The following is a 26,659-nucleotide window of genomic DNA, read 5'->3' as shown; positions in this document are numbered from 1 at the left end:
AGTCTGTTTAATTTCCTTTTTATTTTCACTAGCATTCAACTGAAAAACGAAGCTTATCTTCAATAAATAAGAAGAAAGGAAAGCCACAAATAGAAAAGTAGGTTCAATTTGATGCATCCAGTAATACAAATTGGGGTCGGGGGAGAAAGGCAACATCTGCATTTGATTATGTGCTTGTTTAGTTTATGTAGTATAAGTAGTATTTTTCCATTAGTTTTCTTTATATTTTTATTTCTGTGCTTTACTTTTTTAGTTCAAAATAATATATGCAGGTGATAAAAATAAAGCTACTGTCAAATATTATATTCAGTTTGGAGAGGCACAACTCTCAGAACTGTACACTAAATCTTGCTTTTAGATTATACCTAACTAAAATTTTTTTTAATAATAAATTTTTGAGGGGAATTTTAGTAATACTAGTGCACTTAATGTATTCCCTAGAGAACCTTATAAAAAATGTTGGTAACTTGTGTACTTTTGGTTTAGGGAGAAAATTAAGAAAACTGACAATAGATTGAATAGTAGGATAAATGGTATTAGACTCTCCACTCCTCAGCGTGCCCAGGGTGTTTCTGTGAAAGGTAAGAACATTTGTTTTTCTTTCACATACCCATCACCTAAATATATTTAGCATGATATCTATTATAGTAGGTATTGAACTATTGTGTCAGATCCTGATATTATTGTTTTATCCTGCATGGATATGAACAGCAACTTCTGAATTAAACAATTCTAGGAAATACGATTCAATGATGGAGGTAAGCATTCCCTTTGCTACGGTTATACTGACCCACATTTGCCTTCCTCTGGTACCAGCAATCTCCTCACTTGTTTCCTTCTCAAGCCAATGCCTCCTCCAAAGGGGAGGTCTAGAGGACCTGGGAGATCTTCTCCAGCCTCGGGAAGCCTGGACCAATTCTTCTGGAAAGTTGTTGACTTCTTCATGTTTTAATGACTGTCTTCTGTGGAGTTTTATGGGGCTTTAGGGGAATTCAAACTCTCAGATTTTTGTGGTACTAGATTTGTGTGGTTTCCTTTTTTCACCATTTTTTTAAGGTCCCTTTACTTTTCTGTGAAAGGTTTTGTATTCATTTAACTGAGAGATGTCCCTTTTGTGGGTTCATTGATAGCTTTTCTGTGTTATGTTGACCTCTACTATTAATGATAAAGATTAAAAAAGTATAAAAGCCCACAGACCTCTAGGGAATGCTTTGTTCACTTGGGCACAACACGTGTTGATCTCACAAATAAGGATTTTTAAAATTTAGATTTTATTCAAATGTTAGTACATTCAGTTCTGATGCAACATAAATAACCAGGATATGTTTTTAAGGGTGTATTTTTACACTTGGTATTTGTATAGAGATTGAATATTTATAAAGGAAACATGGTTAATTTTGACTCAAGTCATCAGGCCAACTCAGAATGAAAATAACTGAGGTGTCTTTGGGGGGAAAATGACACGGGGGGAAAAAAGCCATATTGTTTATGAGTGTATTGTAACACTTAGCTCTTTGAGGTTTCCTGTGGTGATGGCAGCTAAAAGGGGGGAAAAGCTAAAGTAAGGCAAAAAGGTTTTTGTCAGTGGATGATTGGAAATAGCTTCTGCCAGGTCTCCCTGTCTCTGTTCTTACCTCCTTCTAGTTCATTTTCTGCCACCACATATTGTAAAGCATGTACTAAATCTGGTCATTCTCCAGTTGACATGTCTGTCAAATACATATACACCCCCCTCTCACATGATCACTCTGTCTCCGGTCTCGCACATAATTTGGGAATTACTGCTCACCAAAGAAGTTTGTTCTTTCCTTTTTAGCTTCATAGTTTTAGAGAAGTCCGTGGACTTTGATGTCAGATATGTGTTTGAATCTTATGCTCCACCAATTGCTTAAATGTGTGGCCTCCCTGAGGGCTTAGTTGTCTCGTTTGTGAAACAGGAATAATACCTAACTCAACCAGATGCTAAGAATTAAATGTGATTAACATATGAAAGTATTTATCTACTACCGAGTATATAGGTGTTCAATAATGTAGTTCCTTTTCACCATTCTAAGTAGCAGAAAACATGCGCTGTGCACTATAAAGGTTAATTAAGAACTTCTTAATAACATCTCAAGCTCAAAATCCTCTCTCTTTATTTTCAAATATTATAAAAGTACAACCTCAGGATTTTTGATTAAGTAAATCTTATTCTATTTTATCCTCTACATATGTCACTGATTCATATATGTTTACACATATAGGGCATGATTATAAATGAAATATGCTTTGTACAACTGGTGTCATTGATATCAAATATAGCTCAGATGTTTGCTGACTTCAATGGTTTTTGTTTTGTTTTGTTTTTAAACTTTTTATTTATTTAAGTGTGTTTTTCCAGAACCCATCAGCTCCAAGTCAAGTAGTTGTTTCAATCTAGTTGTGGAGGGCACAGATCACAGAGGCCCATGTGGGGATCAAACCAGCAACCTTGTTGTTAAGAGCACCGCACTCTAACCAACTGAGCTAACCGATTGCCCCTTGCTGACTACAAATTAAGAAAAATCCCTCTTATTTATTAATTTATCTTTAAAATATATACACAAAGGAAGTTGAGTGCTGGCTGCAAGGCAGAAACTTTGTTAGCTACTGGGTTTGCAGAAGTACATAGGATGATACCCTACGAGCCAATGCAGGAATGTCTGACACTAGTTCTACCAGTGCTCTCTCCTCTGTGCTCGGAACACATGGCCAATGATCATAACAGGTTCCTACTTCGCCCTAACCACACCTCGGTGTCACCTGGCTTCTGACAGAACTGAAGGAGCCACGCAGCCCACTAGATGGGATTTCACTCTTCTCGAGTACTCAGGCATAGTCGTTTTAACTGGATAGGCATTTTGGGCAGTCACTTCTATAGGAATTGAAAGAATGAATTTCCAACAAGTTCTGAGTTGTTAAAATAGCCAGACTTAGGAAGTGGCTCAACATGCTGTTACTGGACTGATTCTACAAAGAACCTTAACTCAGGTTTTGAAAAGTCAATGAGATTGACTTATTCCTCTGCCTTTGTTTTAAGAATGTATTTATCAAATATTTTCAATCAAATTGTGATTTAATAATGAAATTTTACCTAAGTCAAGGACCAGCTTTTTAGGTGATTATAGGAAAATGGGAAAAAAGTAAATTACAGCTGTCACTAGTTTATAATGGTTCAATTCACAAATTAACTACTTAACATCATTTTTTAAACAATAGAATTGTTATTTTTAGATGCGAATTTGGACATTGGATCTGGACACGACACATATGGAGAAACATCTTCAGAGAGTTACAGTTCTCCGTCTAGCCCACGGCATGATGGAAGAGAGAGTTTTGAAAGTGAAGAAGAAAAAGACAGAGGTATGTCCTTTGGAAGAGACATAGGGTGGTGGAGGGAAATGTGTGCTGTCTCTTAAAATCAAACATAAGTAATTTTATGTTCTTATGTCATTATTGATTTTAAATTTAATTGGCATAAAAGGTGTCATGTAGACTATTGACTTAGCAAGTCCAGCATTATTGATTTTTTAAAAACTTATTTCACTGTATGTGAAATTAAGTAGAAGGCAGCCATAAGAAAAAGTAGAGATAGTGTAGCCTTCTAGATTTTCAGGAATGTATGGAAGCTTTTCAAAGCTCCCTGTGGACATGCCATTCTCCAGTTTTTCCTTTTAAGTTTTTTGTTCAGCCTCTTGTTAGCCCCAACAGGTAATGCTGCCTCAGGCAGCCAAGGTGTTAAACAGTTGCTGCTGACTCATTGCAACAAATGCCCTGTGGATAAAGACCTGTTAACCCAGGGTGAGCTCAAGCTGCCACACAGGCAAATCGTGACAGTGCCGGGGGGGAGGGGGGGGGGTAGGCGGCAGGCTTTAGAGAGCTGGACCCAAGCTGCTTCCAGGCTGCTGGGCTGCTGATTTTCATAGCTACTGGAGGTGCTGCGCAGTTAGTTTACAAAGCTGCTTCAGAGCTGGAGAAGGTGAGAATTAGGCAAGGTGAAATGCCCTGTGCTCACTATTCGTAAGATACTTAGCTGTTTTTCTTGAATCAATACTCCTCAGACTACTACAATCCTGTAGTTAATTACCAGAGTTCTGAAAAATTTGATTTCGACAGTTTTTGCCTGGATTCTTGTTGCTTTTAAGGAGGAATGGAGTAGTATCAGAGGTTCTTACTCTGCTATTCTACAGGTGAGATCTCAAAAATGTATGTTGAATGAGGATGTCATTCTTTACACAGGACGACGACATCTGATTGGTAACATGTTGGTTGTAAGGTGCACCCATGCTGGTGGGCAGTAGTAAATGATTTCTCTTGGGCCACCTAAAGACCTGTAGAGATCCTTAGACCACGGCATTTCAGCCACGTGTGGCCTCTTCCTGGGCAGTCCACAGCTGAGACCCTAGCTTCTGTGTTATAGCATCAGGTCATGTCTTAGGAACGTACATGCAGTTAAAGCCACTCTTTACTTTGCAGTTATTTTCAAGGCATACCACATGTAGCGTGCAATGACACTACACCCATTCTTCCAGTCAGCAGAGCTCCGCACTTCTGACGGGCAGTTTCCTCCTGAAAGAAAACAGTGAAAGTGACCTGTGAGAGCTCTTACGAAGGCTCAGTGAGAGTCTTGATGCCTTATCCAGAGCTGAGAAGCTTTCCGTGTGTTTCATTTCACAGGGTTTGCGTCCTTGTGTCAGACGCACAGATAATCCTGTGGCTCTGAAGCTGGCAGTGCAGACTGAGCCTCTGTCAGGGCTGTTAAGACTACATCTATACACTGGGGTTCCTTGCGTAGGGTGCGTCGGTGCGCCTGTGTGGAGGATGGGCTCAGTTGTCAGGGGCTAAATGAGCCCTCTGTAAATGACGCATTGAGACTTCTCCAGAGCCGAGTAGGGGGGAAAATATCCACTGCGATAAAAAGCTTTGATCATTATTAGAATTTTGAGTACGTGAAAAGGTGGCTTTGAAAAACGTGGCTTCTTGTTGTTGGTTGTAGTGGGGTTTTGTTTTGAGATTTAATACTTTTCAAAGTCAACACAAACAAGAACGAGACTTATTTCTAAGTAGCTAGATGAGTCCTTACAATGCTTAGAAATCATTTGGGAAAATAATGAGGCCGTTTGCTATGACTTAAGATTTAAAGAAAGCCCAGTTCGTATAGAAATTTAATTGAAATGCTATACCTTTTTTTGGACTTAAATGTTTATCTTGAACTCTACTCATAGTGATGGTACAGATAATAGAAATAATGCTTTAAATAAGTTGTTCATTTTCTTTTCTTTTTTTTTTTTGCAAAGGTTAGCAGTAAACACCTCAGTTATTAAGGGGCGTTTATGTGAGAACCATTTACTCATAAATTGAATTTCTTATGTCTAATGTACATTATAATAGTTGAATTAATGATACTATTGACATTCTCTTATATTTATGAGCAGAAAACTGTTAAAATAAGCACTACATTAATTGCATGGTCTCTACATATTATTGCAATATCTGGTTTATGATATTTAAACATCATGATTTAGATTTTATCTTTTGCCTACTTTATACCAAAAGTCAGGAAATCCAGGAGAAGTCTGAATTGAAGTTATTTCGATATACAAACGTGAGAGTGAAGCAGTAGTAAGAACAAGTGCAGTATAATTTTGTATCCACCACTGGACTGTTTCACCCTTGGAGAAGTAGCAGTGCTCTCGTGTCTTCCATTCTTGTGTTCTAGCACATTTGTTATGACTGTAATAGTAGCTTTAAATTTTCTTTCTCCCACTGAAATATTTAAAAGGATGAACATTTATTCCATTCTCAAAAAAGAAAAAAATCTCTTCCATTCCCTACCTCTAGATATTTGCGTTAAATACTGTCTTGATTGAGCTTCTTTAAGTTGTATCATTTATATGAGACAATTAGGAAGACCTTGGGTTTGGCAGTACAGAATATAAATCAAGTGAATCACCTGAGTAAGGTTAAAAATACCTGCTCCTTTTCTCAGTAATAACAGGATATTAAATATATCTATATTTTATAATGTGCTTCATTCAGTCTCCAATCAATCTTTTATTGCTTCTCTCTCTGTAGATTTTCTTTTTTATTAAAACTTTACTTTTTAGAGCAGTTTTAGGTTTACAATAAAATTGAGAGGAAAGTGCAGTGATTTCCCCTGTACCCCCTGGTCCTCCTGCACAGGGCCCCACATTCTCAGCATCGTCACTGGGATGGTACATGTTTTACCAAGGGCGAACCTACACTGATACCTCGTGATCGCCCACAATGCAGAGCTTACCTGCGAGCTCACTCAGGGGGTGGACTTCCAGTGGCTTTGGACAGCTGTGTAAATGACAGGTGTCCCTCGCTGATGGCAAACACAGTATTTTCACTGCCTGACACTCCCTGTGCTTAACCCATTCATCTCTCCTCCACCCTCCATCGCTGGCAACTCTGATTTTTTTGATTGTCTCATAGTTTTGCCTTTTCCGGCATCTTTATATATCTTAAATAAAGTCCATAGAAAGCCAAGTTACAAGAAGGTCAGCTTGGCAGTTAGGAAGTTGAAGGGACACATTTACTGCAGTTCCAAACTTCACGGTTCATGTTAGATGTACTTAAACTTTATTTCTGAGAAGCAAGAGAGATGGGAGTTAACATTTGTGTTAATAGCATCTCTTTGTATTTGTTTCCCTTAGACACAGACAGCAATTCTGAGGATTCTGGAAATCCATCAGCCACCAGGTTTACAAGTTATGGTTCTGTCAACCAGACTGTCACTGTCAAGCCACCCGTTGAAATCGCTTCATTAGGAAACGACAACGGAAGCCTTTTAGAGGATCCCTTAAACTCACCCCAGTATCAGCGTATTTCCTTTATGCCGACTTTACACTGTTTCATGCACAGCGGTGCTCAGAAGGCTGACGTCATCGTTCCCCCACGCAAATCTGCTGACGGCAAAACGATAGGCATGCTCGTTCCGAGTCCTGTCGCTCTCTCTGCCATCAGGGAGTCTGCCAGTTCAGCCCCTGCTGCGGTGCTGGGGCCAGCAGCCTCTACTGCAGAAGCAGAAAAACACCTGGAGCTCCTGGCCTCCCCTTTACCTCTCCCGTCCACGTTCCTGCCGCACAGTGGGACGTCTGCTTTGCACCTAACAATTCAGAGGCTGAAGTTGCCGCCGCCGCAGGGATCTTCTGAGAGCTGCACCGTTAACCTCTCGCAGCAGCCAGTGGGGAGCTTGAGCCTCGGATCACCAAGCGCGGCCTTTCTGCCAGTTCATAACCCAGGTAGTTTTCCAGGACCTCCTGGTGCTGCCACGGAGCCCATCTCCAAATCTGCTTCCCAAGTGGTAGGACTCGGTCCAATGGTGCCTCAGATGGAGGGGAGTGCAGGGACAGCCCCCCAGCCTCCCAGTGTGAAGGTCGTTCTCCCAGCAGCTGGCCTGTCCGCTGCACAGCCACCAGCGTCCTACAGCTTGCCAGGCTCTCCGCTGGCTGCCGCTGTGCTGCCCAGCCAGAATTCCAGTGTGCTGAGCACGGCAGCCACGTCCACGCAGACCGCGGGCGCAGGCAGCGGCCAGGCCCAGTCGGGCCCCGCGGTTCCTACGCACACGCCAGGCCCTGCCCCCAGCCCGAGCCCCGCGCTGACACATAGCACCGCACAGAGCGACAGCACGTCCTACATCAGCGCCGTGGGGAACATGAACGCTAATGGCACGCTACTGCCGCCGCAGCAGCTGGGCTCGGGGCCCTGTGGTTCTTGTGGGCGAAGGTGCAGCTGTGGAACCAGTGGGAGCCTCCAGCTCAGTAGTTACTATTATCCCAACCCGATGCCTGGACCAGTGTACCGCGTCCCCATCTTCCCTCTGCAATCCATCTGCAATGGCAGCTACCTCAACCAAGCACATCAGAGCAACGGAAACCAACTTCCTTTCTTTCTGCCTCAGACCCCATATGCAAATGGACTGGTGCATGACCCCGTCATCGGGACCCAGGCCAGCTATGGCATGCAGCAGGTGGCAGGATTTGGGAGATACTACCCGACGTATCCGGCACCCAGTGTAGTTGCCAACACAAGCGGTTCAGGGCCCAAGAAGAACGGAAATGTCTCGTGTTACAACTGTGGAGTCAGCGGGCACTACGCACAGGAGTGTAAGCAGTCGTCCATGGAGGCCAGTCAGCCAGGTAATCCCGACAGCTCCCCGAGGACTTGTTTCTGAGTGTGCCCGCGGGGCACGGGGATCCCGTGGTAGCGGAAGGAGCTGTTGTGTGTGTGTTTACAGCTGTTGTGCTTTCAGTGGCAAATCCTAAAATGCTGACCGCAAACCTAGTGTAGACCCAGGTCACACCGCACAAGCCAGGTGCAAAGGAATTCCGTTTCCACGTAAGGACTAAACCATAAAGGCACTTTTTAAGGACTATAATGGGAATTTGCATTATAGAATGTCAGACCTCTTGCTTGTAGCACTTTTTCTTTTAAGCTACAGTCCTGTTTCATAAAGTAAACAAAATTTTTAAATATTGAAAAAGTAGGAAGTTACTGTAGTCATGTGACATGTAAGATTTTGCGTTGCTATTTATTATATCTGTGCGTAAGCAGCTGCCCTCAGCATGTCCCTGTGCTGCTCTTCCTTCCCAGCAGCTGGTTTTTTATAAAATGCTACTGCATTTGAAGGAACAAAATACTTTAAGTACTGGTTTGGGAGTAAGGGAATTTGAACCACGTTTAATATTACCACTAGAAACAAGAAAATGTTCTTACATAAGTATGAGTAAGATAACCAAAATCCCAGGTAGAGCTCAAACCTTCCTCCTTCACTTGTTTGTGGCTTTTGTCACTTTGCCAAATCTCACCCAGAAAAAAAAAGGCTTGAATTGGGAGTATATACTGGGCATTTTTAAAGGAAGCTTGAGTTTGACGGCTTTAGGTTGAACTTAAAGCACAAACTTCATATTACTTCTGAAAAGGGATTTTCTTTGTCAGTTCGGAGTTGTGGTAGTGCAGAAAATGCCTCCTGCCCAGCATGCGCCTGTGGTATGTTGCAGTGGTGTGTGGTGCATTGCCTTGTAAGCAGTGACTTAGCAGTTCTGTCTTTCCCGTTTTAGGCACTTACAGACTGAGATACGCACCTCCCCTCCCCCCTCCTAATGACACGTTGGACTCTGCAGACTGAAACAAGTAAAGCTTGCTACCTAACACTGAAGTGTGGGGAGTCATGGTGGGGCGTGGAGGGGAGGAAAGGAAAGGTATTTTGTTTGTTTCTTCGTCTGTACATTTCCTGGATTTCTATGCACTTGGGGTTTTTCATTTGTCTTGTACCAATGTCCAAAACAAAAACAGAATTCAGTGCTTTTGAGCCTCTGGTCTCCTGGTTCAACAACAGGCTTGTCTGTATGATATGTGTAATGTAAACATCCAAACAAAACTATCAAAAGGAAAATGTGGATACGTGCTTTTTTTTTTTTTTACACTGAATACTTGCTGTGTGCAATGTTTACTGAATCTTTAAAACTGTGTATTTGACCTTTTTTACAACACTGGTGACAGTCATGTGGTTTTGAAAAACAGATACTTTGCTTCTTCCCCAGCTTTTCTCACTTTCACCCTAAACTACACTTTTCCCCACCACCCCGCCTCTTTCTAGTCACCAACTCAGGAGTCTTGGGTGGTGCATTGGCCCACACTTGTCAACTGCTCTGTGTATAAACAGAGGGTAAAATGTTCCCCTTAATGTTAAGGGAGAAGTGAGATTCCCCAAATAGTGTGTATACATGTAATGAACAGCATCACGCCAACACATATATGCAGTGCTTATTGTGCAAATAAAAATGAAAGTAAGTGGAAGAGAGAGGAAGAAGTAAATCCATATGAAACTGAAAAAAATGTGTGGACAGAGAGCTTTTTCTTACAAAAAGAAACTTTTTTACTTCATCATACTTTTTCAGCCTGTTGCTTCACAGAGACACATAAAGTGAACAAAGTAGTGTGAATGTTGCTCTCCTGTGTGTGTTTGTAATGACCGCTGACAGCCAGCTGTAGTCTACCTGTGTCCTGCTAAGAGACAGGACTTAAGTAACATTTCTTCTTTCCCTACATCAACTGTTACAGTGTTACCTTGTGTTTAAAATGTGTGTGGTTTATTGCAATCCGAACAGGAGCTCTGCATTTCTACACAAGTCAGGTAATTGTTCCCTAACCTGTCTCTCGTGGCAGTGTCCCTTTCCTAACAGTTCACCACTGTGCTTGGTTATAATGTGAAAGACTGGACTCTGAGTGTGGGGGACCGGAGTTAATCGTGTCAGTGTCACGGCACTAAGTTGAATAATGCTGCTGTTTTTTTAAACAAAGGTTTTTTGAAAGCCAATCTATGTACTAAATTGCTTCCAGGTAATTTTTGATTTCCTAAAGTGCACTGAGGTTGCCTGGAAGACGGGGTGACTTTTTTGGACTGCTGCGTTCCACAGCCGCGAGCAGAGCCCACTGAGCAGTCCTCGTGTGAGGGCCAGGCTCGGGTCCCTTCCTGTTCAGAGCAGAGCCGAGGTGACAGACTTCTGTGGGCGCCGTGGCGTTGGTTTACAGCAGGGAACTTCAATATTTGGTCTTGGTTCAGAAGCGTCACAGATCACTAGACAAGAGGAAAAACTTGAAAAAAAAAGAAGCTTCATTTAATGCTTCATAGGTAGCATTTATATTTATAGCACCAATGTACATTTTGAAACTTTCAGGGGTGGGGGTTAAAGGGGAAGGGAGAAGGGTGGGTGTAAAGGGGTAGATGAAAGCTTTAATTTAAAAAGAAAAAAGTTCGAGCAAAGGAAATTATTTTGATTAAATATATTTTATTTGATCTGGTATTTTTGGACCACATTATTAAATTAATTGTTAAGCTGCAGTTGAGTTCAAGTGAGTTTTGATAAGCCACATACGGACTGCATTGTGAGTCACTTGCCAGTTGTACTTTATGGAGCTTATTTTATGATTTAAAATACTGTACTGTACATAGGAGGTATGTTACCTTCTCCTTATTTGTATGTTTACCATATACTTTGATATTTGAAATGTTATGTACTGGAAAGGCCACTTATATTTCTAGAACAGATTGGATTTTATGCAATCTTTTTTTCTTGAATTAACAGCAATAAAAAAATGAAAAACAGCTGAAGAATTGTGCTTTATTGCAAATTTTGTAAAAGTGAAAGGAGGACATTCTACATCGTAATTTTTTTTTTTCTTTTTGAAGACTCAGCCTACTATTTCCCTGTAATATGGGCAGTGAATCCCAAAGTCTTGACCATCTGACATCCTTCAGTTCCCTCCCCCCTGTCCCCCCACAGCCTGACTCTGCAGGTTGCCTGTGTGACTGAAAGAAGAGACTGCAGTTTCTGTGCTCACTGACCACACGTTGTGCCAGAGGCTCCCGCAGTGGCCCGACCAAAGCCCTTGTCACCCTAGGGCTGTGCTTCTGGTTTAGGCTCCTTCTTACCAAAAGTGTAGAGGACCTAATCTACTTCCTTAAGTTTATTGACATGATTTTGTTTGCCAGGCAACCCTCTCGGTACGGTATTGAATATCTTTATTTCATTGGTTCTGTCTTCTCTAATCCAGGCTCAAGTCACTTTTTACGCATTCAGTCATTGGTAAGAGCTGAGGGGCAGGCGATTTCCAAGTATCCATAGATAAGTTATGTCCTCTGGTGATGAGTGACATCTTGTCGCTCAGCCCAGGCCCTCGGGTTGTCGCCCCATGTCCCACACAACAACTCAGAAGAGCTCCAGCTCTCAGGGCACTGAACGATTGTCTGGAGCCATCGAACGAGTGTCCCTGCTGTACCCAATGGGCACAGAATCCCTGATGGTTTAGGGTGCACTGGCTTTCCCCCTTAGCCAGCGAACGTGCACGCCTCCAGTTTCCCTACCTGTGTACCTACCCATCCCATCTCCCTCCTTTCCCCACTACCCCATGGTAACCACTACTCTAAATTTTGTTCTCACACTTTCCATCCTCTTCCCCCGCATATCCTGGAGTTTTATAGACAGGGTATCCTGGACCTGTCTTCTGTGACTGTCTCAATGCAGCTGGTTTTCTGCTCCAGATACTGCTTTCCTGCACTTTAGTCATTTTCTAAATGAGGGGAGGGGAATATGTAACTATAAATACACACACACAGTTTATCCATTTTGTCAGCAGGCATTTGGGTGTGTTGTTTGCTATTATAAACAGGAGCATCTTGTACTAGCCCGCTGGTTCACGTGTGAGTTCTTTAGGATACAAATCCAGCAAGTGCTGGGTTGTAGGACATGTTAGTTTTCCAAGATGTGCCACTTTGCTTTCTGAGAGGTTTACACCCACACCAGCAGTGTACAAGGCCTTCAGGCCAAATCCTGACTCTATGGAAATGAAACAGTGTTAGTGCCTTGGAGGGTTGGCAAGGGAGAGCAAAGAGTAGGCTGGTGGTGTTTGTGGAAGGCTTCAAGGAGGAGGTGGCTGTGGAGAAGAGCCTCAGGGTACGGGCAGGTTTGGGAGGTCCCAGTGTTGCAGAAGGGAATGCACTATCACTATAGTAGGCAACGTGTGTAAAGAAAGGCACAGACTGGAAGTGACAGTTGTGTAGTTGGAAGGTGGGAGGTGGACACAAAGGCACTTGTAGTAGAGGGAACATTTTGAAAGTTACAAGATTTATGGTTCAATAGAATAGAGTCAGGCTGGAGATTTTGGAGTTGGCTGAATGAAAAATTGGAAGATACCAAGTTTGAAATCGAGGCAACACATGTTGACAGTTTTTAAGGAAACCATTGGATCGTTGAGCTTAAAGAAAGCCTGGAAGTTCAGAGACTGGCCAGAGAGAGGCAGCGGGAAAGGAAGCAGGGAAAGAAGAGACCAGTACAAGGAACTTGGGCCTCTGAGCTTTATTTTCCCTAGATACGAGATTATTTTAAATTATGGCTATGAGGATTAAATGAAATCATGTGGGAAAGGTCCAACATAATGAATGAAACAGCACCAGGAAGGCACTCAAACGTGGGTTGAATTCAGTTTTGATGGACAGGAGAGTTGTGACACTTTTAAGAGACAAGGAACTTGGGGAAGGGAAAGTGTGCTTCTCTGGGTGGGAAGGAACCTGCCAGACGTTCTCCGTGATATTAAGGTTAGTTCTTTCATCTCTATCCACTGATAAAAGACCCAAGTATCCCTGGTCCTCAAAAGTTAAATCTAGTTGGAGAGCTTCCCAGTTAATGGTAACGGGGGGCTGTCTATCCATGGGCTGCGTCCCACACTCACAATTATTCAGTACCAAGTAAAATATGGATTACAAGGCAAGCCCACATTCAATTTTTTATGCTAGTGCTGAAAATCAACTTTTTCTGAGATGGTTCCCAAAAAGATGACATTACTGTGTAAAATAATCTCTTTTTTTCTTTTTGTTTTTAACAGGTAGCGTCTAGCCCTTGTCAGCATCGTCCATATGAGTTTGGAAGACACCTTTTTTTTCAATTCTACATACTGGTTACAAAAGCATGTTAAGGTTGAGGCAGTGCAACCAAATGGAGGCAAGCTGTGACAGTAGGTCGGCGCCATAACCCTGCCGTCATTTCATCTCAAATAAGAACAAATGCTGGCTTCCCCACCCTGCCCACCCCACAGAAAGGGCCCATTTATTTTCAGAGAAACAGCTGAGGGGCGGGTGATGAAGTGAGGGAGGAGAGGGGGTGCTCGACCTTCAAACGTGGTCATTGCGTCTCTGAACCTTCCTTCTCTTGGGGGAGGGTACCAGCTGTTATGAGAATGAAGGGCTCTGGGGTCCCAGGGTTGAGAGGCAGATGGACTCAGACAGGAGGCCCTGGACCCTTCACATGAACTTGTGCAGAGGGCAGCACTGTCCTCTCCCAGATACGCCGTTTCACACATTGGCTGCACGATTTGGATTCTTTTAAGGTCAGTGTCACATCAGCCCTCTGAAAAATGTGAGCCCTCTGGCCTGGAGCCTGAGGACGCATTGCCTGAACGTTGTGTATGCAAGTGGCTGCCCATCTGGGAAGCACTGGGGCTTTAGGCTTCCTCTGTCCTGCTCTGGAAAGGGGCACATAGAGTGGGGGCATCAAAGACCCTTTCTTCCTGCAACCACACCTCTTCTGGCAGTGACCGCAGGACTTAGTCACCAGCGCTCTTAATCCCAAGATCTTGTTTTGCTACTTGAAATTTGGAGGCAGGGGTGGGGCGAGGTGGGGGGCCCTGTGCTTCATTGTTTTTCTTTTCCTCTTGCAGCAACAACTTGATCCGCCGTAAAAGGTCTCCGCAGGCCTCTCGCCAAAAGACTTTGCGAATTGGGAGCAGCGCCACCTCGTGGGAAACGAGGACAATGCACGCAAGCTGATATTACTGACCTCTAACCTAATTTAGAGAAAGTTGAACTTAAGACAGAAAACATTTGAGATTGTAAGCCTGTGCCCAGAATCTTCCAGAATGCAGGCAGCTGGCCATAAAAGTAATTTGAACAGTCTCTTCTTTGAGCCATGGCAATCCAAATCTGTTATAAACATCTCACACGCATCACTGGTACCTGACAGTTCCCTTTGCACTTTCCTCTGTGCTCATTGGTCAGCACATATGGGATCTTCCTTCTCCTTATTTTACAGATTAGGAATTCAGGCATCAGCTGGGTTAAGTGCCACAGACACACCGATGATGAAGGCCAGGCCCCAACTTCAGACTGGTGCTTACCTCCTGCACGGCGTCCTGCCCCTCCAGGGCTTCTCTGTAGAACCGAGGGCAGTGACCTTGAAACCCGTGTGCAATGATAGGGACCCAGGGTCTGATCAACCATGTGGCCTCTGATTCCTGAGACAGGACTGGACTGGGTCCTAGTCGGTCAGAAAGGTGCTCTGTGTCCGTGTTGAAGGAAGTAAAGACATGGGATGAAGGGAAGTTTCCAGATGAGACCCTCAGGGCTTGTAGAACTCAGCTTTAAGCACTTGCCTGTCTCAGATACGTTCAGGGAGCAGCAGCTCTCACCTCCATCCAAGGTTTAAACATGCACAGGTCCCTCTGCTGGAACATTGACCTTTGACTGCAGAGGGATCTTGATAAATCGTGCTGTAAGTGAATATTCCATTCATTTTAAGACTTAAGAAATAAAAGTAGCAGCACAAGCACAAAAAACCTAACTGCTTACATTTTTAAAGCTCTGACCTTTGATTGTCCCAAGCTCACCCTCTACCAGCCACCACCACTCAGAGCCACTCCAGAGGCCAAGAATGACGGCAGCAAAGTCACCTTCAGGCAGGAGTAGTGGTCGCCACCCCCACACCAGAAGCCCTTCTGGATGCTAAGAATGCCAGCAGGTTGCGTCGTCGCTCTTCCTGGCTGACACGTCAGGCTGGGCTTCTGTTTGGAACATGGCGACTCGGCTGTGCATTAATCACGTGAAGTAGTACAAGAGGTGACACCGAACAGGGCTGTTCCCAGCACCCACCCGCAGGACACATGACTTTTCTCAGGCTTATTTATAAATGGGGCTCACGTTCATTTTGTAGCATGGTTACAGGAGTTAAAATTTTGCAAAATACATGAGGCACTCGACATCTGACACATAGTAGGTGCTCAGTGAATTCATAATGGTAACTGACACCTTTGATGCCCATGAGAGGCCAGGCACTATTAGCTCACTTCAGCCTCACAACAACCCTGTGAGGTAGGTACTCTGCCCGCATTTTACAGTTGGGGAAATTGAGGCACAAAGGCGAAGTAAGTGTCCCAAGGATGCAGAGCAGTTCAGTGGCTGGGATTGGAATCCACTGCTCTGAACCACTGTTCTGGGCTGCCCTGCTTCTCTTACCTGTCACAGGACTTAACAGGCACGTCAGTGTGGGGGTTCAGGGTGCCCTACACCGGCGTCAGGCTCTGCCTTGAGCTGGGCCATGGTGAACAGGTGACCCTGCAGCCTGTGTCTTTCTACCCAAAAGCGGAGTGCTGGGTCGGGAAGGGTGGTAGAAATCCATGTCAGTGATCTCAGAATTCTGGGACTCGAAGCTTTTCCCTTTTAATGATTTCTCAAGGCTTTCCCGGTCTTTACCTTTCCACTTGTTTTTGGTTTACCTGATTTGAAGTCCTTATGGGGTGTCGTCCGGAAGAACACAGACCCCACCTGTCCCCCTATGTTGGCGAGAGGCGCAAGTGTTTTCCAGGCCCGGGGGACAGGCCGAGAGGAGAGGCGGCCCGCGGCCCGCGCGTCACTAGGGGGCAGCGTGCAGCGCGCCCGTCCGTGGGCTCCCGGACCACGTGCTCCGAGCAGGTCCTGCCGCCGCCGCCTCGTGCGGTTTCCGGGCTCTTCTCCACTTGCACTGGTGACGTTGTCCCTTGCGGGCCGTTCAGTGGACACATAAGCTCATCCTGGGAGTTTTGTGCTGAAGGACAGGCTGAGGCAGAGCCCCCAACGCGCGCGACGGGACACTCGGCACACGGTGGCCCACAGCCGAGAACAGGGTGTGTGTGCAGCTTTCAATGGTTGAAAAAGAAACGACGATTTTTCACGACACATGAAAATTCTATGAAATTCGAGTTTCAGTGTCTGCCAGTAAAGTGCACTGGAAGCCAGCCACTCGGACCGGGTGTGTGCACGGTCACGGCTGCCGTGGTCCTCCGCGGGCGCCACGCGGCCCTCGCGGCCTGAAACGCTCACTGCCCACCGCTGACCGACATCCACCTCGTCTAAACAGATGCACTTTCCACGGTCCGCAGGGTCCCCACTGTGAGCGAAGGCATTGGCGCTCTGTCCTTTTCGGTGCGTGGCTGTCGCAGCACCGCAAGGTGGCCCCTGCTGCTTGAGGACGACTGGCATCCAGTGAGCGCTTCCGCAGACCTTTCTTGGCGGGGAGCCCAGCGGGTAGCGAGGGACGTAACTACCACGCGGTGACCAGCGGGGACGTCGCCGTGAGTGGAGACGTGAGCTCTGCCTGCCGAGAACGGGGCAAGAATTTTCAAAGGATGCATTTCAGTGGGTCCAAGAAGGAAGAAGTGGGATGTTCCTCAGTGAAGAGGGAGAGGTGTATTTCAGAAAAAGCACGACTGGAAGGCCCTGGGTTGGGAGCAACGGCTGGGGTGGCAGGGCGTGTGGACAGGCCAGTGCACATTGTTCCTTAACCCGGGACGTCGGTTTGAAAGAGGAAAACATGAGCTCTTTAGCTCGTGCTAAATTTGTGGGCCGGTGTTTGCCTCAAGTGTGGCCTTGGAGCACCTGTAGCAGAATCACCCAAAGGGCTTAAATAAAACATTTCTTGACTGTCCTTCCCTCCACCCAGAGACAGACCTGCAGAATGGAAATTCCCCCATTTTTTTTTCGGTGGGGGGAGGGCATAGCACAGCCATCAAAGAAGGCTGACTTTGAGAAATCGGACATACTACAGAAGAGGGGGAATATGCCCTGAACACCCCCAAAAGATTTCAAGAATGAAGTGGTCATCATTTCCACCTGCAGTAGAGAAAAGGAATCAGAGCCAGTGAGTTGGACAATGGAGAGGTGACTGTTGACTCTAAGATGCCAAGTTGCTAGAGGAATGGTAGAGAGGGGGCCAGGGGACTGAGAGCAGAGAGAGGAAGACGCACAGACGGGCAGAAGGACATGAAGATGGAGCAGGCGCCAACAGCCATTTGTAAGTGGCAGGAGGAGGAAAGTGACCGACGGCCCCTCTCCTTGGTACTTGAGAAACTGCTGCTTGGCACGGAGCCACGGGCACCAAGTAAAGCGCCCAGCATCCCTGAGGCCCCACGGAGGTGGGGACCATTCATTTGAGGTGCAGCCAATCACAATGAAGCAGGACCATAGATTCAGGGGTGGGATTTGAGGGTTCCCGTGAAGATACTGTGTTGATTTCACCACCCCAGCTAATTCAGCTGCCTCTGGGATTCCTTTCTCCTTCTCCATCACTCTCCCAAAGCAGCTCTGTTCTGTTTCTTCCACGAGCCTGACTGCTGTGTCCACTGCCTGAAGTCAGGCTCTGGGCTGGTCCCCAGGATCCCTCTGGCTGCCATCTCCTCAGCTTTGACTTTCCTGGATCTCAGGTCTGTCCCCAGTTCCAGGGCATGGTGCCCAGGTTAAGTCCCAAACCTCATCCTCAAGTAACTATGAAATCTGGTAGCCTGGAGCAGTCAAGCTGGGGACAAGATGGGCCCGGCCTCCTGAGAAGCCATCTTTACACAGAGTGTGCATTGGGCAGTGCCCTGAACTCCACATAGGAGCAGCCGTGCTCTACGGGAACCTGCATGTAGTTGAGGCTTTATGGAAATGTGCAAAGGTGAGTGGCTGATTTTGCCTTGCACTATGTCAGTCAGGGTGAGGGGAGGGAGAGCGGTTTGCTAAACATAGGAGCACCGGTGGATTTCCGCTAGGACAAGCATCGGGACCAACCTTTTAACCTCAGTCGACTTGCTAACTTTTTAAACGCTGTATAATATAGTATTTTTGGGCATAGACTGGTTTGACTTGGGGCCTCTAAGCACCATCCTTCACCTGTAAGTAAAGATGCCGAGTGTCTGCCTCTGAGGGTTAACACACTCAGACGCACCCAGCGCATGGGGAGAGCTGACACCTTTACAAATGTCTTCTTCAAAACCTGCCTTCTTGTTTTAGGGCCAGTAGAAATGAGGAATGCTTTGGATTAGACTGCACTTGGTGCTTTTGTTTGTGTTAGCTGTGTTTATTTCACAGGACTATCCTATAGATGCATTTCACGTGTTTCTTTTTTATACTTTAACTAACTTTAGTTAGTTTGATACTAACTAAAGTCTATAGTTTACGTTAAGATTCACTGTTTGGGTTGTGCATTCCATGGGTTTGGACAAATGCCTAATGAATGACGTGTATTCATCATCAGTAGCGTGCAGAGTAGTCTCACTGCTAAAAATCCCCTGGGCTCCACCCATTCATGCTCCTCCCACATCCCAGCCATTGATCATTTATTGTCTCCATATGTAGTTTTGCCTTTTCCAGAGTTTCGTACAGTTGGAATAATATAGTATGTCGCCTTTTCAGTTTGGCTTCTTTCACTTAGTACTATGCATTTAAGTTTCCTCCATAGCTTTTCACGGCTTCATAGCTCATTATTTTCCTTTCTTTTTGCTGAATAATATTTTATTATCTGGATGGAGCACAGTTTATTTATCCATCACCTAGGGAAGGATATCTTGGTTGTTTCCAGATTTGGGCAATTATGAACAAAGTTGCTATAACATCCATGTGCAGGTTTTTGTGTGGACATAAGTTTTCAGCTCTTTTGGGTAAATACCCTGGAGCACGAACGCTGGGTCATATGGTAAAAGTATATTTAGTTTTGTAAGAAACCGCCAAACTGCCTTCCCAAGTGGCTGCACCCTTTTGCGTTCCCACCAGCGCTGAAAGGGAGTTCCTGCCGCTCCACATCCTCTCCAGCAGGGGGAGTTTAGGCTTTCCAATGACTACGCAGTGGTTTCCTGTGCGAATTTGCAATTCCTTGGACGTGATGTGGCTCATCTTTTCATATGCTTATTTGTCATCTTGGTTGGTGAGGTGTCAGTTCAGATCTTTCGCTGACTTTTTTAGTTGGGTTGTTTTCTTATTGTTGAGTTTCAAGAGTTCTTTGTATATTTTGGATACCAATTCTTTGTCAGATGTGTTGTTTGCAAATATTTTCTCCTTGTCTTTTCATTCTTTTAATGCTTTGTTCTTTTATATTGCAATTAAATAGAAATGTGGGGACACCAAGGACGGAAAGCAGTCGAGGGTTTCAACTCTGTCTTTATTCTTTTTTTTTTTTTTTCCGAGTCTTTATTCTTATCAGGTTAAACACCAAGCAGTCTCCAGGGGTACTTCCTTGCGCGTTCAGAATGTGCCAGAAATGGATTCCCCAGTGGTTGCCACATCCTCATCCCAGAGCTGATGCTGCTTACCTGGCTATCGGGGTGGACCCTGGGTGTTTCCAAGTCCCTCCCTTGTGGGGACAGTCAGGCGCTATGGGGGGGGGAGGGCAGGCCACTGCTGACCCCTTGTAGTTCTTGCCAGGAGAAAAGAAACTGGGGCCGACAGTGACATACCCTCATACCTTCTTAAACCTTATTTGGAATACAAACACTGAGTTCATGTGCAGTGGATTTATAGAGACACGCACAGTCAAAGGAGAAGTAAGCGGTTTCTGGATTGAGGCTTCCAGCAGGGGTGCAGGGGTTGCCTGTTGCTGCTCAGTGCAGAGGTGCCCCTTTTCTGGAGCACACACTGACCTTGGCAGGGCCATGGCGGAACAAAAGACAATAGCTCAGACCAGTAATCCTGCCCACTTCCCACAGGATGGAAACTCAGTACATGGCCGTGGGAGGGACATTTGGCTCCATGGAGGGGCCTTTCCTGCAGGTCTCAGAACACTCCTCCCACCCCACCCACCTATGACAAACCGATGCAATGTCCTAAGGCTTCAGAATAAATACATACGTTCTCTGGAGTGCAGTAATAAAATGTACATATTTCTGGCTATATTGGAAAACATGGCAAGGAGGAAGTGAGCTGCTCTAGATTGCCTACAATCCCAGTGAAAATAAACCATTGTGCTGAGCTGGTTCCGAATCCCAGTTTCCTCCTAGTTCAGACTTTCCACCTAATACAAAAGGGAGGTGTATTTATTCTGGCAAAGATGGTAATAATTCATGGTTGAGAACAGTTGGAAAAGGCCCTTAAAGTCCAGTGAAAGTGGGTCACAGCGCTTCCTCCAGTGCCATCCAAGGGCCACCGGGGAGCCCAGGAAATGCAGGCTCCAGAGCCCAGCTCTGCTGCACACAATGCTAGAGGGTGGGGTAAGGGGGTGAGGGGTGGCTGAGAATGTGCATTTCACAAGCCCAGGGCATTCAGGTGCACATCGATATTGAAAAACATTAAAAGCACAAACTTCAGAAGCCTAGAAACCTGGATTTAGATCTTGACTCTGTCACCCAGTACCTGTGTAACTGTGGATGAATATTGAAATGCCTTAATTCTTATCTGCAAAATGGGACCAATAACAGTGAGGTGTGGAGATACCACCCCAGTGCCTGCATACCCCACAAACAAAGCAAAAGTGTTTGAAACATGTACCGAAACACATGAGAGCTTCTCTGAAGACAAGAGACAGGGTTTCAGAAAGTGTAGAATGTCTCCCTCTTCGGCTGCTTCCGTTTTATTTTACGTGAACTAATACTAATGACTAGTTTTTATGGAGTCCCTATCATGTACCAGGCATTATCCTAAGAAATGCCATGTATTTAATGCTCAAACAATCCTATGAAATAGGTATCGTATGACACCCATTTTATAGATGTACAAACTGAGCCAAGGTTAAGCAGCTTGACTGTGGTCACATCGCTGGAAAGTTGCTGAGTCAGGATTTGAATGCAAGGAGCCTGTGGCTCTTCTGTCTCCTTGGTCCTCTATCCCTTCAGGACCTGACAGTAAACTGAGAGAGAAAAACTGAAGCCCAGTTACTGAGAAGGAGGAACAGCAGAAGTTGAACTCCTTTGAGCAGCCACAGGATAAGAATGTTCAAGTAATGATTATTCTGGAGCCTGAGGCAGAGCAGAAAGTTTTCTCTGAGGAGATTTGGAAACAGTATCCCTTCTGAGATGTTCACAGTCTAAATCTGAGGTGTCCAATTTGGTAGCCAATTGCCACAGGTAGTTATTATTTAAATTTGAAATTAATTGATCAGTGGAATAGGATGGGGAGTCCAGGTATAGACCCACACATATACTCAAAACTGATTTTCAGCAAACATACAACCGTGATCTATGGAGAAAGGGTAGTCTTTTCAATAAATGGAACTGAAGCAGCATATGGATACCCATATGCACAAATGTGAACAGCAATCCCTACCTTAAATTAACGCAAAATGGACCATAGATCTAAATGTAAGAGCAAAATCTATAAACTGTATAAAAACATAGAAAGAAAAAAAACCTTTGACTTTGGGTTAGGCAAAGATTTTTTAGATGCAACGCTGGAAACAATCTGTAAGAGAATAAATTAATAAGTTGGACTTCATCAGAGTGAAAACTATGCTCTTTGACAAATATGGTTAAGAAAATAAAAAGACAAGCCATTGACAGGGAAGAAATATTTGCATATCATGTATTTGATCAGGGACTTGTAGTAGAATATGTAAAGAACCTTCAAAACTCAATCATAATTTCTCAACAGAAACTTTTCAGGACAGAAGGGATTGACAGGAAATACTCAAAGTGATGAAAAGCAAGGATCTATAACCAAGATTACTCTATCCAGAAAAGCTACTATTAAAATTGAAGGAGAGATGAAGAGCTTCCCAGACAAGAAAAAGCAAAGGAGTTCATAACCACCAAACCAGTATTACAATTAATGTTAAAGAGACTTCTTTAAGAAAAAGAATTTAAAAAAATGAAAACTATGAACAATAGAATGGCAATAATTACATATCTATTAATAATTACTTTCAATGTAAATAGATTAAATGCTCCAATCAAAAGACAGAGAGTGGCTGAACAGATAAGAAAACAAAACCCTTACATATGCTGCCTACAAAAGACTCACTTCAGATCAAAACGACACACGCTGACTGAATGTAAAGAGATGGAAAAAGACATTTCATGAAAATAGAAATGAATAAAAAAAGCTGAAGTAGCAATATTTATACCAGACAAAACATACTTTCAAAAAAAGGCAAAGAAGAGACAAAGAGACAAATACTCAGTAGTCCCACTTCTGGGTATTTATCCAAAGAAACACAAAATACTACTTAGAACAGATATGTGTATCCATATGTTCACTGCAGCATTATTTACAATAGCCAAGATAAGGAGGCAATCTGGGTGTTCATCAATGGATGAATGGATCAAGAAGGTACAGTGGAATATTACTCAGCCATTAAAAAATGAAATCTTGCCATCTGCAACAACATAGATGGATCTAGCAGGTATTGAGCTGAGTAGAGTAAGTCAGACATGGAAAGACAAATGCCATATGATTTCACTTATATGTGGAACCTAAAGAACACAATAAATTGACAAACAAAACAGAAATAGAGCCAAAGATACAGAGAACATTTTGATGATTGCCAGATGTGAGGGAGGCTGAGGGTGGTGGGGAAGGGATTAAGAAGTACAAATTGGTAGTTACAAAATATTCATGGGGATGTAAAGTACAGCATAAGGAATATAGTCAATAATATTGTAATAACTATGTATGGTGTGAGATAGTACTGGATTTATCGGGGTGATCACTTCATAAGTTATATAAATGTCTAATCACTGTTATACATCTGAAACCAGTATAATATTGTATGTCAATTATAATTGAAAACTAAAGAAATCATTTAAAAAAAAAAAAAACTCAATCATAAGAAAACAACATAATAAAAAATGGGTCGAAGGCATGAACACTTCACCAAAGAAGATAGACTAATGTCAAGTAAGCACATGCAATGATGCTTAACGTCCTTAGACATCAGGACATCCTTAAATGCAAATTAAACCCACAATGAGGTACACTCCACACCCATTCGAAAGGCTACCATTAAAACGTCTGACCACACCGGGGTGTGGAGGAACAGGCAGAAATGTCACAGGGAGCAGCCACTGTGGACGCGATTGCCAGTTTCTCAACAAGTTCAACATTAAGCCATCCTACTATTAGGAATTTACCCAAGAGAAATGAAAACGTATGTCTCTACAAAGACTTGTGCCAAAATGTTCTTAGAAACTTTATTTGTACATAGCCAAAAATGGAAACAACCCAAATTTCCACCAACAGGTAAGACTCTGGTATCTCCAAACAATGAAATATTGTTCAGCAATAAAAAGAAAAACAGACACACAGCATGGGTGAACCTCAAAATAATGTTGCTGAGTGAAAGAAGCCAGACCAAAACGAGTTCAAACTGCATGATTCCGTTTAGGCTTGCAGGACATGCAGACCAATCTCTAAAGGAAGCAGAGCAGTGGCCGCCGGAGTGTGGGGGACAAGAGCGACGACGTCCAGAGGGGCCCGAGGACACTTGGAGGTGCCGTATTATCTAAGACCGTTTTCGTCATAGCAGAAAGTTCTGTTAAGTAGTGCTGGTCCAGACAGTATCTCCTGGTCCAGGCCGGCAGGAAGTTGTAGTGAAAAAAAAAAGAAAAAAAAGGATGTTTCTTCTGGCCACGTGCCTACTGCCCCTTCTGTGTACAGAGCGAAATGGATGATAGAGGGAGGGACATTTGTCAAGCAATCACCTGCCCTCTGGACAGGCCATTAGAAAGGGTCCAGGTGGCAGGTACAGCAGAAGCCTAGAGAAAGAAGGAGGTCCCAGGGCTCAGAGCTCTGAGGCTGGGGAAACCTCCTGAGGGAATACTGGGTGGGTCCTGCTCACTGAATTGGGAGGAAGAGAGGGAGGGAAGAAAAGAGAGGAAGGAGTCGTGAGGGGCGCAGAAGTCAAGGGGATAAGTGGTGGAATTGTAGGACGATCAGGCTCGTCCAGCAATCTTTTGGTTCAAACTGAATGAGGGAAACGAGACCCAAGATAGGGAAGGATGGGCCCCAGTCCCACCCCGATTGAAGAAAAAAAGCCAGAGGCGGGAGAACCCAGGGCAGGTGCCCGGCATTGAGGCTTTGATGATTAGGACGATTTGTAGAAATGGTCACGGAACAACTAACGTCTGGCACGCCTGTTTCTTCAGCTGCTCCAGCGGAGAGCACTGGTGTTTTGTTTTCTGGTCACACTCCTGACTCAGTGCACCCCTAAGTCACCTGTCTACTCAGTGAGGACACTCAACCCCTCTGTGGCCCCAAGAAGAAGCCACAGTCCCAGCTCAGAAGGCTGTCAGGTGCACCAACCCACATACACAGAATTACAAAGAAAACCAGTGGTGTGAAAATACAGCTGTCTGCCCAGAAACTCATGGGACCGCTCCTGGAAACACAAAGGGGAGGGAGGCCACTCTCTGAATCTCTCTGGACAATTTGGCAGTTCTCACTCCGGATTCTAGAATACAACCCAGCAAAGAGTTTGGCTTCCCTACAAGTCGGGCCTGTTTTGGGTGAACGGAAGTTGAGACAACAAGAGGGCTGTGAAGAAGGGCGGGGCCTCGCGCTCCCCCGTTCTGGCTGGAGGTCATCCCAGCCTGGGCTGTGACCAAGCTGACCTCCAACACCCCACTCCCAACTGCCTGCACGGGTGGCCTGAGGAGCGGGCCAGAGAGATGAGTCAATACCACACCAGCTGCCCTTGAGTGGGTCAGTATACGGTGCTGGCAGAAGGTGAGAAAGGGTCTTTGCCTCGAGGCTCAAGACAGCGCTTCCCCAGGGTTGGTCATCTAGAAATTGCCGCTCTGCTCCCTTCCACTGGTTCCTCAGCGCTCACCTGCGTTGGGCCCTTGAGCTCAGGCTGCAGGAAAATGCCTTTTCTTTTCCTGGCCCCAAGGCCAGGAAAAGAATTGAGAGGGGAGAGATTAGGACCTGGGAATACCTGCAAAGCCAGCACCAGGTGAATGTGAAATGAATGAATGAAGGGAGGGCACCCCCCACACACACCCAAATTTCCTGTTGTTCTTCCTGGAATCAAGAAGTGATGTATTCTCTGGTTGACCATTCTGGGACTGCAGCTCTGACGAGAAGGAATTAGGAGGACTTTACAGCCTGTGGAGTTTTTCCCCCTTGAGACAAGAAAAGGACCTCCCAAGCCATTAGCTCCCTTAGAGCAAGCAGATAGGAAAGGCAGGCAGCAACACTCTGAAAGCAGAAGCAAATGGCCTCATTTATTTATTTCTAAAATGACACGTGTAAAACATGAAGACAAGTTCGAAAACACTATTTTTTGTAAAAGGGTAAAAGTTACAATCCCTGGTTCCAGCGCCCCAATCTTAATTCTATCCCTGGGGTCACCTCTGTGTATCTGATGTGTGGCCGACCTCTTCCACGGACCCGTCTTCCACCTGTGGGTCCCCACTCTTCTTCACCAGGGACACTGTTCTGGCTGCAGGAGGCCTCTGGGCTGATTATTCTCTCCACCTGGAGCCTCCCCACCTGCCCTTTCTTTTTATTTCTGGGGGAGGGTGGGAAAGGAAGGAGTATTTCATTTTTATTAAGGTATAACATCCATGGGGTGATGTGTGCAAACCTTAAAGTTGCAGCTCAATGAACTTTCACATATTATTTCACATAGGTATTCACCCAGATCAAGATTTCCACCAGTGAGAAAGCTCCCTCATGCCTCCTCCCCACCCCCCCACCCCCTACCCTGTGAACCGCCTCTCCAACGGTAATGGCTCTTCTGACTCTGTCACCTGGATTCCTTTTCTCTGTTCCTAGAAATGGACTCACGCTCTTGTGTATCTCCAGCACTTTTGGTAGGAGCTTCCTCGCCTCCTCCAGGTTGTATTACTTCCTTCGCACGTTCCCTTCCTTCAGAGCACTTCACAGTGTGCAATTTCTGTTTGTAGGCCTGTTTGCTGTTTGTCTTCCTATCTAGAAGGGAAGTGTCCTCTTCCGTCCCCTGCTGTCACCTGAACCCCAAGCACAGTGCCTGGTGTATGTACACGGTCAACAGATGTTTATTCAATGAATGAATGAATATGTGTATGAATGAAAGGAGGAAGTGCCCCAGGTATCCATTTGTACAGCCCTGAAATCAAAAACTAATTATAGAAGTCCAAACACTGGCCT

At 44.8% G+C, this 26,659-nt stretch overlaps 1 protein-coding gene across 2 annotated transcripts in view; it reads left to right on the top strand.

Annotated features, from left to right (window-relative positions):
- Positions 1 to 14,494, top strand: part of ZCCHC2 (zinc finger CCHC-type containing 2) — a 52,804-nt gene extending 38,310 nt beyond the window's left edge. The window contains exons 10-15 of one of the 2 annotated variants that reach the window (XM_081078102.1): positions 33 to 97; positions 487 to 581; positions 3,253 to 3,381; positions 6,699 to 8,183; positions 9,105 to 9,177; positions 14,260 to 14,494. In XM_081078102.1, coding sequence (XP_080934228.1) covers positions 33 to 97; positions 487 to 581; positions 3,253 to 3,381; positions 6,699 to 8,183; positions 9,105 to 9,172 — 1,842 coding nt within the window. In that variant the 3' untranslated portion in view covers positions 9,173 to 9,177; positions 14,260 to 14,494. Of the gene's footprint in view, positions 1 to 32; positions 98 to 486; positions 582 to 3,252; positions 3,382 to 6,698; positions 8,184 to 9,104; positions 11,157 to 14,259 lie in introns of those variants that run through there. The other variant, XM_081078101.1, reaches the window with a different exon arrangement.
- Positions 14,495 to 26,659: the final 12,165 nt, after the last annotated feature.

This window comes from Rhinolophus hipposideros, assembly GCF_964194185.1.
Source record: "Rhinolophus hipposideros genome assembly, chromosome: 17".
In the NCBI taxonomy this organism is placed as follows: domain Eukaryota; kingdom Metazoa; phylum Chordata; class Mammalia; order Chiroptera; family Rhinolophidae; genus Rhinolophus; species Rhinolophus hipposideros.
Note: the sequence above shows the minus strand (reverse complement) of the source record. Positions and strands in the feature narration are given on the sequence as shown.